The 12,604-nt window shown below is 41.4% G+C and overlaps 2 protein-coding genes across 3 annotated transcripts; both read right to left on the bottom strand.

The window, feature by feature from the left end:
* Positions 1–212: 212 nt before the first annotated feature.
* tmem79a (transmembrane protein 79a) lies at positions 213–5,805 on the bottom strand. The gene is made up of 5 exons (XM_069515912.1): positions 5,603–5,805; positions 3,420–4,262; positions 2,265–2,459; positions 1,651–1,873; positions 213–1,540 (listed from the first exon to the last, which is right to left on the bottom strand). The coding sequence occupies exons 2-5, from the start codon at positions 4,147–4,149 to the stop codon at positions 1,348–1,350; spliced, it is 1,341 nt and encodes a 446-aa protein (XP_069372013.1). The 5' UTR covers positions 4,150–4,262; positions 5,603–5,805; the 3' UTR covers positions 213–1,347.
* A 1,058-nt stretch (positions 5,806–6,863) lies between these two features.
* Positions 6,864–11,465, bottom strand: LOC109638860 (chromosomal protein D1). 2 transcript variants are annotated; one of them, XM_020102038.2, is made up of 2 exons: positions 11,282–11,465; positions 6,864–9,817 (listed from the first exon to the last, which is right to left on the bottom strand). In XM_020102038.2, the coding sequence occupies exon 2, from the start codon at positions 9,780–9,782 to the stop codon at positions 8,364–8,366; it is 1,419 nt and encodes a 472-aa protein (XP_019957597.2). In that variant the 5' UTR covers positions 9,783–9,817; positions 11,282–11,465; the 3' UTR covers positions 6,864–8,363. The 2 variants fall into 2 exon arrangements, with proteins under 2 accessions (XP_019957597.2, XP_019957596.2); XM_020102037.2 differs by having other exon boundaries at positions 6,864–9,823; positions 11,282–11,463.
* Positions 11,466–12,604: the final 1,139 nt, after the last annotated feature.

The following is a 12,604-nucleotide window of genomic DNA, read 5'->3' as shown; positions in this document are numbered from 1 at the left end:
TCCGTCTTTCTTCCACATCTTAAACCGTGACTCGGCAGTTGTCTTTCAGGACCAGCTGCATTTTATGGCTCAGGCGGGTTGATGATGCTGAAACTTGTCTCATGAATCAACATCAAGTTGTTTCAACTAAAATATGATTCACTACATTTTCCACATCAGAGAGCGTGACCACATTTCATCAGGTTCTGAATCATCAAATATTGATCATCATGTTTGGTGATGAAGTTTTATTTTACTCATTCAAGGTGCTTACTGTTGATATTTACTTTAAATACACATTCATTCTTACAATGAGAAAGATCCTTCAACAGAAAGAAGAGAGACTAACGAAAAAACAACTCCGCAACTTATGTTACTAAAGCATTTGATCAATAAAACAAAGACGTGTTTCGTTATAAATATAAAGTAGAAAGATGCCACGAGTACCAGTTCTGCAGCAACAAAACAAAAGAAAACAGGATTCATAAAACAACACAATGCAAATAATTCAACCTCATAAAAAAAAAAATCTAATCCCTGTAATATTTACTTTTCATATCCAGATCATTTGACAGAGTTTTTAATGTGTTTATTTTCCCTGTTTTTCTGCATCACATCCAAACTCTGGGTTTCTCACACTAAAACCATTCAGCCTCAAAACTGGATCATCAACCGCTCAGCACGAGAAGAGGCAGCGTAAACTTCATTTTTTATCTACAATGTGAATATTATTGCATTTTTATATTCGACCTGAGCTTCACTTTAACTCCCAGCCTGATTTAGATCTTTGATCAGTTCTATGTTCACAGAGAAATCAAATAATAAAAGTTATAATCCAGATTTTCAGTAACAGCATTTTAAATTCCATTTCCGGTCGACATTTAACATTTTCTCTGTGTTTGCATTTCTTATTGATAACACTGTCAAATGTTCACCGTCTAAGTTACTGCTGTTCCAACTGCTGCTTCACATTAAAAGCTTTCATCTAGGAAAATGCAGGGAGGCTTTTATTTTGAAGCAGCCACAGGAAACATGTTTATCAAACATGTCCACAAAAAGAAATGTAATCAACAGTTTCCAACAACTGGTTGTTTTTTATATCTTTGATAAAATCTGATGGTTTAGATCTGATGAATTTATATTTACTGACTTTGTAGAAACATGTTTGTTTGGCTGCTCTGTAAATTAACTTTATTGGTTCTTCTTCTGTTGAGTCTGAAACCAAACCTCAGTGACCACAATCTACAATCTTAAGGATTATAACTTTAAAAAGATGCTCAAAGAACAAGCCAGGTTTTTTGTGCGAGTGTTTTGTCGTGATTTTTAAAGTGTTTGCGTTTGACCTCGTCACCTTTCGGACGTTGTCTTTCAACCCCACCAGCGCTGCATGGGAGGAGGAGCTGTGGTGGGCGGCTCTATGTCGAACACCGAGTCCACCCCGACTGACGAGCAGATGTAGTAGAGGTTGACGCCCAGCATGACCAGGATGGGGAAGAAGGAGAAGCCGAAGCCGAGGCCTCGGAAGCTGCTGCCCAGAGAGAGGCAGAGCCAGTAGATGAGTCTGGGAAAGAAAGAAAAGAAGCAGGTGAGTGTTTCACGTTCACCAGCAAACCCCCCCCCCCCCCCCCCCCCCCCTCATTCCTCCCGGATTTGGACCCTAATCATTCGTACCTGCCAAAAACAAATATGATGGTGAGCAGCGGCACCAGTTTGACCAGCTCCTGGCTGATGTAGCTCGCCATGACGGCCAGCTGCAGGAAGAAGAAGAGGAAGAGGGCCAGTGATTCGTTGACGTAGTGCCAGTGCACGGCGACCTCCCTGTTCAGCAGTTTGCTCTGGAAGAGCGGCTTCAGCTCACTGTGACGCAGGCGGGCGACGCCCTGCACCAGCACGCCTGCGGAGAGTTAACACAGTTACATCATCTTGTGTTTGCTTCAATGTGCAATAAACCTCATGACTGTAAATAAAGATGGACGACATGATGACTCAGGAAAAAAAACATCTGGATCGCCCCCTTGTGGCTGGCTGCAGCACAGGTCATAGACCCCGGCCTCTTCCATGTTAGAGACTGAGTTGCGATTGGTCGGCAGCGTGTGTGACAGCTCCACACTGAGATTCCTACTGCACAGACTCTGGCCCCACGTGACATCACCAGCACAAGATGGTGGAGTTCACAGAGGTTTTGGCTTCATTTTTTAACAGTGGTAAAAAGCGGAAGCCACGTCCTCCATCTTTATTTACATTGATCTCTGTGAATAAACACGCGACAGACGCTGGGGTCGTACCGAGCAGGATGGGGATGATGGCGAAGAAGGAGCAGCGCAGTGTGTACACCACCCTGAGGGGGGCGCTCCCCAGCAGCGGCGGGTCGAAGGGGAGGAGTTTGTAGCCTCCCCACACCATGAGAGGGAAGAGGAGCGCCACGGCCGCCGTCGACAGACCCAGCGTCACTTTGACACTGCACATGCGCTCACACAGATCTGCGGAGGAAACACACACAGGTCACAAAGACGTCTTCTTATACGAGATCAAGCAGAAAAGAGAACGTTAAAGTAAACAAAACTTTCTGTGCAAACAGGATCTGGCTGAAATCGATAAATTATGTAAAATCCACAGCTCTGGTGTTCCTCAAATTTAGAATCTCAGATTTGACGTGTTTTTTCTATTCTTTTCAAGAAGAAGGAAAAAAAGGGATTTAGGATAATTTAGGATCATTCACAAAGAGCCTCTCACTTAATGATAATCTGACTTAATCTGCCCTAATTCTATTTAATAGGTGTCAGAAGAGGATGTTTGGGAAGGAAATCTCTCAACGGTTAGAAAAGCAGGATTAGAAGGATTAAGAAATTGGATGATCGGGGAGAATTCTGTCGCTTGCCATCTCTTGTCCTCTCGTTTCCTGTCCTCGTTCTATTGTCCCGCTAACAAAGATTTAAAATGTCACCAAAGTTAATTGAAATAAGATGAGGATTTTTTTTCAGCGCTGCGTCACGAGTAAGAAGTGTGATAAATGTGTCTTTTGACTTTTTTAATTGGATTTAGAACATGTGGTTCTTGCAGGTCTTCATCGTACCGTCTGTAGAAACGTTACTTGGGATCTAATTGATCTTAGATCTTAGATTTTACAGTAAATATACTCACAGTTAGTTTGAATGTGAAGCCTCAGTTAATTGTCTTTGTCATTGTTTGATGACGACATCTTGGAAGTCATTACGACATTTGTTTTAATATCTACGCCACTGATGCACAGGTTTGAGTATTTAATGTATACTTCACACCTTACTGTCTCCAATGCTTCTCCTGGGGAAATGTATTAAATTGTACTATCTTTTATATATATATCTCTTTCACTGCAGAACCCCCCCCCACACACACACACACACACACACACACACACACTCACACACACACACACACACACACACACGTCGTCCACTCACAGTACTTCTCCTCCTCCGTCCACTCTGGGTGGAGCTGTGCGGCTGCGTCGGGCTCCACCTGTGACTCGGCGTCCTTCTCTATGAAGAGCCGACTCTCCTCTGGAAGACTTTTACAGGACGGATGCACGATGGTGACTTGTGGTGACAGAGCAGCTTTCTCTGACATCCAGTGTTGCTCTCCTCCTCCCTCCTCCTCCTCCTCCTCCTCCTCCTCATCATCCTCCTCCTCATCGTCTGCCTGAGAGCCGTCTCCGTGGTCGTCCCGCCGCGGCTCAACCTCGTCGTCCCTCCACCTCTCTCCCTCAGGCATGCTCTCCCTCCACTTGGCTCTGCTCTTTCTGTCTCTCCAGGCCTCGCTCTGCTTCTCGGACAGGTCCTGACTTCCTGTGCTGATCCCAGTGTCCCTCTCTTCAGGCTCTGACACTCCTCTCTCTGACCACGCTCCATCGTTGTCCGCCTGAGGCCTCTTGTCTTTGTCTCCAGGCCACGGCAACGTGCACGGCTCCAGATGAGCAGAGCTGATCGCCTCCTCCTCTTCCTCCTCCTCGTCTCCATGATCTTCCTCCTCCTTTAACACCTCATCTTCTTCTTCCTCCTCACCTTTCATCTTCTTTCTCCCCTCACATGGTGGATTCACACCACCGTCTGCTGGTGGCTTTGCAGTTGGACCATCAGGTGAAGATGCCACATCCACTATCAACTCTGAGATCAAACCACCGGGGCCGGACATTCTTCTTAAACTTTTTAAATACTGGTTTTCGGTCGATATCCGTCGCTCTGTGCAGAGTCAGGACTGTTAGCAAGACTTCCTCCAGCTGCTGGAGGTCACATCTGTAGATTTCCCTGTGAAGAGATGAAATGACGACAAAGTTTCTAACAACATCCTGCTCCGGTCAGGCCGAATAAAAAACTGCAAATCAAAGTTCAGTGCTTATCATAGGTGTGTTGCTCTGTGTGTATGACCCTGCCCTCTCTCTCTCACACACACACACACACACACACACACACACACACACACACACACACACCAGCAGAGTGTGTGTGTAATTTAAAGGTTTGTGCTGTTTGACGTCAGAAAAATTAAAATTCTATTTAAAGTTTGCTAAAAAATAAACTATATCGATATAAATGTGACCTTAACTCTACGCACAAGTTTATACGTACACACACAACGAGACAGAGACGTGACAAACCCGTCTGACCCAACTGCTACTTATCTGTGAGGTTATTCTCACTGGACATTTATTAACAGAAAACACTGATACAATTCAAGAGTAATGTTTAAATGAACATGGCTGCATTCCTGCAACACATGACGCTGTCTGAGTCTTTATATATACACAGAACGTTTTTTTTACATGTTTTGAATCTCCATCTGTATATACTATCAAGTCTTTATATTTCTAATACTCACATAATGAAGTAGATGTTTCAACACTTTGAATTTAAATCTTTGTATATACACACAAGTCTATAATTCATCTAGTCCATACGCATTCTAATGAAGTAGGTTTTAAATCCAAATCTATATACTGTATATACATGTTTTGATTCTAAATATTTATATATATATATATATATACACACATGTACACATTTAAACTAATACTAATATATATATGTTTATACACTCATAATGAAGTGGATGATTTGAATTGTATATGAATCTAAATATATTATATACACACAAGTCTTTATATTCATTATATATGTAAATCATGAAGTAGAATTTTAATGTAAATCTTTATATACACGTGTATATTTGTGACACACTCATATAATGAAGTGGATTTGTACAAGTTTTAAATGTAAATCTTTAAGAGTCTTTGTGACAGTAAACATGTTGCAGGGTTAAATGTTTTCGAACCTGCTTCATTTATCTGGAGAGGAATGGATTTCCTTCCTCGTTGTATTTTTCAGTTTCCTTGTTGTTTCTGGTTTGAATGCGTCACATGGATCTTTACAAAAACACTGAAGCTCTCGAACGAGATCAGCTCAAGAAAAACACACGGAGCTGTTGAGACTCAGGCCTGACGCTCTCAGAAGAGAGGTTTCAGGGCTGGAGCTGAAAACCTGAGACACACACTCACACACACAAACACACAAACACACACACACACACACAGAGAGAGAGAGAGAGAGAGAGAGAGAGACAGAGAGAGAACAGTGAAAGTCTGACCTACCTGTGTTTTAATCACTGAAACGATCCGAGCATTAGAGACAAGTTCGTCTCGGGTTGTCTCTTGTCTCTGGAGACAGGAGGTGAGGACAGAAGTCACCTGGCAGGTGTGACCAGGTGTTCCCTGCTCAAACACAGACAGGGACACGGCGAGGAGGTATCACTCTGATCCAAATTCCACTCACCAAAGACAACAAGCCGAAGCCCAACCTGTGACGTCACTCAGCTTCTATGATCTGCTGCCACACAGGAAGTTGATTACTTACTTATTTCAACTTTATTTACACAAACTTTATTTATAAGTCTGAACATCATTCAAATCTAAGGAGTAGAAGGATTGAAGTTTTACTCATTTACACAACTTTTTCCAAAAATCCGTTTTTTTTTCTTTATAAAATGTATATTATTCTACGGAAGCGTATTGCATTCACTTGAAAAAAAACAAAAAAACAGGTTTTTCTGAGTAATTTTTTTTCTGTTTTTTGGACAAATTTTTTTTTTTCCGTTTTTCAGACAATTTTTTTTCTGTTTTTCGGACAATTTTTTTTGTCGTGTTTTTTTTTTTCTAAATCATCGAGATACTTCGAACTCCTGCAAGAACCTCCAACCTGCAAGTGACTGCCATGGACCTATGGTGACTCCTGCCCGCACATACAGTACATGCCCCATCTCAGCAGATCTGAAAGGGCTTTCCTTCTGAACAACCGCAGAGTCGACAAACTAATGATAATACATCTGTGTGACTTAAAGACAGGACTATCTCCCAGTGTCTTAAACCCAGATCGAAGTCAAACTTGATTAAACTAAACGAGCCGTCATGTTTGTTTCCATTAAATCAAGCTCTCAATAAAGGAATTAATGCGTCTATTGTTTCAAATGCTTTCTAAACTCAGAAAACAATTTGTCCGAAAAACAGAAAAAAAAAATTTGTCCAAAAAACAGAAAAAAAAAATTTGTCCAAAAAACTGAAAAAAAAAATTTGTTAAAAAAAAATAGTTTTGAATGAAAAGCACTGTTGCTGTTTGTTTTTTTACTTCACACCCTTTTCTTTCACTGGTGGTTTCGGAGGCGTAGTGACTCATCTGTCAGAACAAACACGATCTTTGACTTAGCTTTACTCAAGTGCTTGTGCATGAGTCACGTCATCAGACTGGTGAGGGTGGAGCTGCAACACTATTATCAACTTATTTCTCTCTATGTCTGACGTCGTTAATCTCAACTGCGCAGAGTTAAAGAGCAAGAACGAAACGACACACTGTGAAAAATAAAACGGCAAGATCAACATTTTATTTCAAGACCATGTTCTCACAAATTATTGGATTCTTGTTCAAAACACACAAAATCCAAATATGTCTCCTTAAAAGCATTTGACTCGACGAGGCCAGATCGAATCATGATGCGACCTCACCTCTGTCACCTCACAGTATTTTTTTTTTACAGAACTGGACACACAGAAGCACAATTTGGCATTTTGGAAACGTTCATGTTTGACCCGGCCACAGAGGTGTTAATATGAGTAATAATGTACAAGTCATGTCACGCGAAATATATTTACACAAGGTGCTCAAAAGCAAAGAAATGGATTCAACCCAATCACCTTAATCTCATGAAGTTATTTAAAAAAATAAAAAGTTTCACAGCTACAAGCAAACGTTGGAGGACAGGGTGGAAAACACATTTAACTCAAAACTGAAATTGCTTCAAGTGGAGGAGGAAATCTACAGAGCGGCAGGAAGGCCAAATGTCCAGTCCAGGAATGCATTTCACAGAACAACATTAAGAGGCCGGTCTGTGCACGAGTACTCACTGATCTAAATTAAAAAAGAAACTGATGATACATTCAAAGCTTTGACAATTAAGGCAAAACAAATGTGACGACAAGATCAAGTGTGAAATGGCATTTAGACAAAAAAAAGAGACAACATTTCAACATATTTTCTCTTCAAACTCTCCCAACAGACGCTCAACCGAGAGCCGAAGTGAAGCTGCCACTTCCAGATTCTGTTTCAGTTCAATCAAAGATATCGTCAACATTTAGAATAATGTTAATGACTAAAACTCCAGTCCAGGATTGTGTGAATCTCATCTCGTTGCTGTCATTATTTCTGTTTAAGGTGCCTTTAACATGTAACTGATGAACCACAGGAAATCAACTTGATAAGAACTTTTCTTAAAATATAAATTTGCTATGAACATTTCTCGACTTCAGTGTACGTCTGAAAGTAGCTTATCGGAGCTTAAGAGACCTCATATGGTTTCATATCATGATTTGACTTTGATCAATTCAAAAAGTTCATCCTAGAATATCATGGAAATAAAGTCCATGAACAGGAATTTTATTTGACCTAAAAGTTAAGTAAAGTCAGTGAGAGACTTCACTGAGCTACAGACGCTGCGGATGTGACGCCACCACTTCGGCTGTTTGTTTTTTTTTGCTCTCTCATCTCTCCCAACATTTTCCCAGCACCAGATTTACTGTCACGTTTAAACTGACGAACAATACACCTGAAAGCTAAATGAAAACTGGAACAGTCTATAATAATACTTTACATACCAGTTCTAGTAAAAGACTTTTAGTACTGCTTACTCAGATGTCAGAAATAAAGGAATCTTTTTTTTTTTTTTTTAAAACAAAATGAACAAGTTAGTCAGGAAAGGAGCCGCTGATCCTGCTTTTCTACCCGACCGTTAAAAACATGTTTTCATTGACAAAGATTGATTCTATGTTTTAAAACAACTACTACAGCAACTTTTTGGTCAGTTCATCAAGCCTGGTCACTGACTTCAAAGTTTGCGTCTTGTTCGATGAGCATGTCTTCAGTATTGCCCATGTGCTCGGTGGAGGTCGTCTGCACGTCGCGCTCCACCTCCTCCTCTGCTGGTTCTGCTTCATGTTCCTCCTCAACAGCAGGAGCATCGCTCTTTTCTTTTGAACCGTCTGCTGACGCTCTGTCCAGCTCTGTTTCAACTCTAGCTTTATTTTTGTTTACTGAACCTTTCGGACGTCCCCGTTTCCGCGGTACAACAGCTTCATTTTTTGCAGTACTTAGAGCCTGGCCGCTTTTTCTCTGGGATGCACGGTCAGGGTTGCTCGGTGAGGATGTGGCGGGCAAACGCTTGCGCAGGTGCGCACCTTTCTTGGACTCGGACTTGCGAGGCCGACCGCGACTTCTGCGAGGGGCTGTCGGAGCGCCCTCTGGAGGATCAACGCGCGGGTACTTCCTCGGCCGTCCGAGCGGTTTCCATACTTTTGGCTTGTTCCGCTCCACAGGTGTTGGCAGTGGGTTCTTCCTTGGCCTTCCCCTCTTGGATGGTGGTGAGGATGTTAGTCGTAGGGGTCTGACCTGTACCCTCTGAGACCGGCTTATCGTACCTTGCACCTTAGAAGCAGGGCGTTTCTTGTTCAAAGAGCCTTTGGGTCGACCTCTTCCTCTTTTAACCGGCTGGGAGCCATCTGTGACTTGGTTTTTTCTTGGCCTTCCCCTCCGTCTCTTAGGCGTGTCCGAGATGCCATTTGACTGTGTTGACCTGAGCCGACCTCCCACCCTTTCTGTGGGTGAGTTTAGGCTTCCGTCAGTATCTGCCTCCCCCTCGCTGCTCACCTCTGTCTGCAGTCTGGGTTTCTTGTTAGGAGAACCCTTTGGTCGGCCTCTTTTCCTTTTTACAGAACTGCCTTCCCCCTCTTTACCACTTTCTGACACACGCTTCACGGATCCTTTTGGACGACCCCTTTTCATTTTTGGTGGCACAGAGCCACCATTGGGTAATTGTTCAGTCCCAGGGGTGTTATTGCTGAGAGACTTTTTGGGTCTGCCTCTTTTCTTAGGTGTACTGTCTCCTTTACTGGTCTTGTTCTTGGACCCTTTGGGCCTCCCTTTACCTCTGTGAGTTGGCACAGAATTAAGAGCATCCCCTGACACCTCCTGCTCTGTGTGTTTTGTAATCAAGAGTTTTGGACGCCCTCTTCCTCTCTGGGGCTGCGTGGACCCACCGTTGGAAATGCCTGACACCAGCTCCATGAGGCTGACGTCCGTTACACAAACCTTCAGCTTCTTCGAACCTTGTGGCCTCCCCCTTCTTCTTTTGATGGGACTGCTGTTGATGGATATGTCTGCACTGGACTCTCCCTCTTTGCCTGCATCATCTCCTTGTTCTGTCTCGGCCATCTTTATTTCTTCTTCCATACCGGTTCCTGCAGCTTGGACCAATTCTGATCCGACTGCACCTTAAAATTCAACATTGACATCATCAGTTAATAATATATTGATTACAGATGTGTAATTCTCAATTCTCAGTCCAACACTGACGTCATGTGATCAAACAATAAAAACACTTTAAAGTTTTAACTCGAGCTGCAACAAGTTGTTAATTAATCGATTAATCAATTTAAAATTAACCAACAACTCTTTGACAATTTATTAATCAGTTTAATCAGAACCAGCTGCTTATCCTTCAGCGTGTAAACTTACGATTTGGGTTTTAAACAGTCAGTCAGACAAAACTAGATGAATGATGATCTTGTACTCAAGGATATTGTGCAACTGAGACCGAAAGATCACTCGATTAATCAAGTAAAAAACCTGCAGATTAACAGACAACAAAAAATTAATGTTCTAACTAAACACGCTGATTTTGTGTAATAATCAAAAAAAGTCCTGCAACATAACAGAATAGATGTTTTATTGAGGAAAACTTTGGTTATATCAGGTGATAGAAACTAAATGTAGTGAATTTAGGGACTAAAGATTTCCTGACTTGTTTTATTGTATGAATCTGCTGTCGTGGAAAAATAATATAATTTAGATGAATTTTATAAGAAAGTCTTTTTAAAAAACTGACACCTGATTAAAACCTAAACAATTTAAAGCTACACATTAATATCCGGACACGGTGAAATAATATCTAAGATGTTGGAGCGTGCATTTGAAAATCTGTCAGCTTCAAATATAGTGAAAGCACTTCAGTGGAAACTAAACATCTGCATTTATTACTTTGATTATCGATTAGCTCAAATAATCTAATAACACTATTTACCTTGCTCATGAGACTTATGACACAATAACAACTTTATTTACATGAACTCTGTTGGTAAATCTGAACATCACTTAAATCTGACGAGTTGAAGGATTTGTGTTTCACTGATGAACGAAACTTTGAGGAAATCACATTTTTTAATGTACAAAAATTGATATTATTCAATTAAATGAAAACAAGAGGGAACAAATATAATCTCCGCTGATTTTCTAGTTTTCAAAGTAACTAAAAACAAAGAGTAATATTTTCATATTTTCTATAATTGTTTGGTGGGTTTAAAACGGCTGTGTCTATTTTCTGGTATAAAATCCTGCAGCGGCGGGAGCGATGGTCCTCATGAGGCGAACAACAACAACATGTGCCCGGTTAACGTCGCCACATGCTGACATTCCTCATTTAGTGCTTTAATGCTCAGTATTTACACACGAAACACATAGAATTCATTTAGAAATGATTTCATCTTCCACCTTCATCAGCTGTCAATGAATAACGATTGATTTGTTCAGATGCGAGGCCTCAAACAAGCGCGACGACTCTGGAGCAGATTGTTTTCCAGGTGATAGTCAGGTTCGACATCGTCGGCGGTGGAGACGGGAGCGAGCGGCGCAGAGCAGAAGAACGTCTGCGGGGAACAGAGCGAGTATCTCACCTGAAACAAATCCTCCGTGCGCCTCCGCTTCAGCTTCTCCCCGCACTCGAGCTCATTTGACGCCGTAAAGTCAAAGTTCGTCTTTATTGTCGCTGTGGCGGCTGTTTAAATTTGCGACCACTTCCGGCCGTCCGTGACGCTCCGGAGGCTCCGGAGGAAACAGCAGCACAGAGTTTCAGTTCCTACCTACCACAGGTTTCTGTCTCTATTCTCACACTAACATCTGAAGAGCTCACACTGGTTTTATTTCATATTTTCACTGCACAAATCTATTGTCTCCTCGTTTTGTGATACTATTTTACAGATTCTTTTTCTGCAGCGTATCTGTGCGTGTGCAGTGATTAGTACCTTCAATTTGTAGTTTTATATTTTAAGTATCTTATCAAAACGTGTTCTTGTGTTGTCTGCTGCTCTGACGCTCCTGCATGTGATCGATAAAGTTTATCTAATGTCATCCACAATCATGAAAAGGAACTAATCTCCAAATAAAACCTCCAAAATCTGCTCGCATTGGAATGAAGTCATAACAATTAGAGACTGAGCATGTTTCTGCTTTTGGTTTTATCTATTAGATGTGGAACATGACAGTATAGGGTGGAGATGAGATTGCATCACACCTTTCAGTAAAATGAATGAATGTCATTTCAGAAGAGTTCTTCTGGTCAGAAGATTATTAAAAGCTTTATTTGTGCTCAGAGGGAAATCCTGATTGTTGTAGGAGACAAAAGTTGTTTTCAGCTCTGTTTTTCAAGTTGGCTGTATATGCAAGACACAATACACAATATCAGATTTATATATTTCAGTTCAAACTGTTTTTTCGTGTGTATGACTATGAAAGAAAGTGATGAAAATGACGGACTAGTATTTGCTGATTTAACAACTTAAATATATTAAGTGAGACAATCAAACTTTTAGAAGAATTAACAAGTTGTTCCTCTTTCAAATGAAACGTTCCTCATAAATTAAACAACCTCTTGGTGAAGTCAGTAACCCTCGGGAGTTTTCCTGCTGTCAGCCATCTTTAGTCAGATATGACCAGTAACTGAGCTTCTGTTTCACTATTCACCCCCATCCTGCAGCTACTAAGGTCACACTGTGGTTCAGCAAACGATACATAGCTGAGTTAAAAATATCGCTTTTCAATTTCAAAGTCTTCTCATGTAAATTAATGAAAATAAAAAAATACTCAACTGATTTCCATGAAATCTCGAGGAGGGGTGGGGCATGACCCACAGAATAGTTCAATATTGGTCTGGATCCAGATCAGGGCACGGACACTTTCTTCAACATCGAGAAGGTCGAGGGATTTTTCAACAATCTCAT

This window comes from Paralichthys olivaceus, chromosome 20 (genome assembly GCF_024713975.1).
Source record: "Paralichthys olivaceus isolate ysfri-2021 chromosome 20, ASM2471397v2, whole genome shotgun sequence".
Taxonomy (NCBI): Eukaryota; Metazoa; Chordata; class Actinopteri; order Pleuronectiformes; family Paralichthyidae; genus Paralichthys; species Paralichthys olivaceus.
The sequence above is the reverse complement of the archived record's forward strand: the minus strand, read 5'-3'. Positions and strand labels throughout refer to the sequence as shown.